This window comes from Condylura cristata, unplaced genomic scaffold (assembly GCF_000260355.1).
Source record: "Condylura cristata isolate star-nosed mole 26May11 unplaced genomic scaffold, ConCri1.0 scaffold00021, whole genome shotgun sequence".
NCBI lineage: Eukaryota > Metazoa > Chordata > Mammalia > Eulipotyphla > Talpidae > Condylura > Condylura cristata.
Genome location: NW_004567122.1, coordinates 30615184 through 30617284, shown reverse-complemented (window position 1 = coordinate 30617284; position 2101 = coordinate 30615184). Strand labels below are relative to the sequence as shown.

Below are 2101 nucleotides of genomic sequence, written 5' to 3'. Positions count from 1 at the left end.
TATGGTGATAATTTAAAAATATGTACATAGATAAGTAAAGTGAAAACATGAGTCAGTATTGGGGGAAGGAAAGAAACAAGATGTCTGCACCAGGAGGCTCAGGTGTAGTAAATGATATTTACATTGTCATGATTAGGTGAACACTACAGCGGATGGCAATACTGCTATGAGAGAGCATGAGATATAAGAAATGTGACAGGGTGTGCGCATGCGTGCCTCTTAGGAAAGCAGTGAATAATATCTAAAAGTCAATTTGAGAAGAAGCATTTTACAAATGTATTATTTAGAAATATGGAAGTAGATATGGAAAAAAGTGAAGAATTTAAAAAAGTTATCTTTGAATTAAATTGGAAAAACGATGGTGTTCTATAATTTTAGTTTAAATTTGAAAAACAAAATGCCTAAGCAATTGTAGGAGTTATCCTCTTAAATACGCTGTAAATGTTATCAACAACATGGATAAGGTACTTATTACATATAATAAAATGTACAAAAAGTGAAAATAGGAGGGAGAATGTTTAAGAATATTTTTAAGCAGGTCATTAAGTACTGCTAACATCTTAAATATGCATCACAATACTGTTCTTTAATGTTATAGGAATCATTTTTTTGAGCTCAAGCAATTTCTGTAGTTTATAATTTTGTTTTATTATATTTAACTAAAATCTGATTGTATTAATTGTAAAGCTAGCAATTTATTATAGATTAAATTTTTAAAAGTCATTTCCATCTATTAACTTATAAATACATAGAAACATTTTCTAATGATGTAGATTATATTAATACTTATGATGGTGGAATGCTAATGTTAATTTGCTTTCATTTTATGTTTTAATAGAAGAATTGGCATATAGACCAGAGATGCCAGGGAGTGGGTGCTGGTGGTGAGAGAATTCACCAGAGATTGGAGACAGAATGGGCAGATTTACTGAAAAACACTTCTGAGGGGGAGCAGTGGACAAGACAGGAAAGGTCTGCTGCACCATATATGGGTTAGCTCCCTGCCTGGGATAGAACTCAGGCCCTAGTGGTGACAGCACTGAGACTTAACCGCTAGGACACCAGGGAGGCCTTGCATTCATTTTCGTGTTGAGTATTGTGAAATGAGAATCATTAGTTACATACCAAAACCATTTATTATGATATCTACCAACATTATTATTTTTACATTTTTTTCTGTTTAACTAGAGTTGATTATTTAAGAGCAATATGGTCTAACTACATTATATCAATTTTGAGGGAAAATATTCCGCTTAGAAAATGGCCATAAAATATTACTTTCTGTGAGAAAGACAATACTATGAAAATCTAAGTTGATGGAATCACAGGGTATTTGTTACATAAATGTAAGCCATTTATAAGCTGAAAGCAACCATTTACATTAAGTAGATATGCAAAGATAATAAGCAATTCTGTTAATATAACAAGATATCACTGAACAAGCCCAACTCTCAGAAACAGCAAACCTTTGTGAATTCTGAGAATTTGACGCACAAAATCTGAGAAACACCATTCCATACTCGTATAAACATGCAAAATGGACGACGTTTAAAGCAAGTAAAAAACCCAGACTTTCGAAATGAAAAATATGTCAAACAGATTTAAATAATTATAAATGTGATTATAATTATGAATGTGTGAAACAGTAAGCTCAGTATGTAGATGAAAGGGTTGGAAATGCGTACAGTAGTGAATTTTAACAATTCTTAAGTTTTGTCGATGTGAGATCCCTAACTGGAACCAAAATGATTTCTGAAGTTAGAATTTACCTCCCTGTTAGGCCGAATAGGTTCACCCATGAAGTTGGGGAGAATGGGCTTGATGAACTTGAACTCACTGGTCCCAGTACCTCCCGTCAGGCACACCTCATACTGGTAGCTGTGGGACAGCGTCCCGGCGCCGCTGACGTCCACCAGGTGGCCCGGGAAGTGGCCCTCGGGCCCCGGCGAGCCTCCCCGCGCCGCCGCGCCGCTCCTCGCGCACACACGCGCCGCCACGAAGGCCAGCGCAGACAGGAGGAAGAGCGACGACACGGCGGCCAGCGCCACCACCAGGTAGACGGTGAGCCGGTCGGCCTGCGCGTCGGGCGCCGCCGCGTCGG

At 37.9% G+C, this 2101-nt stretch overlaps 1 protein-coding gene across 1 annotated transcript in view; it reads right to left on the bottom strand.

The window, feature by feature from the left end:
* Window positions 1-1697: 1697 nt before the first annotated feature.
* LOC101624576 (protocadherin beta-17-like) overlaps window positions 1698-2101 on the bottom strand; it is a 2523-nt gene continuing 2119 nt past the window's right edge. Inside the window, exon 2 of the mRNA XM_012727764.1 lies at window positions 1698-2099. Within this exon, the coding sequence (XP_012583218.1) occupies window positions 1731-2099 (369 nt within the window). The 3' untranslated portion in view covers window positions 1698-1730. The remainder of the gene's footprint in view (window positions 2100-2101) is intronic.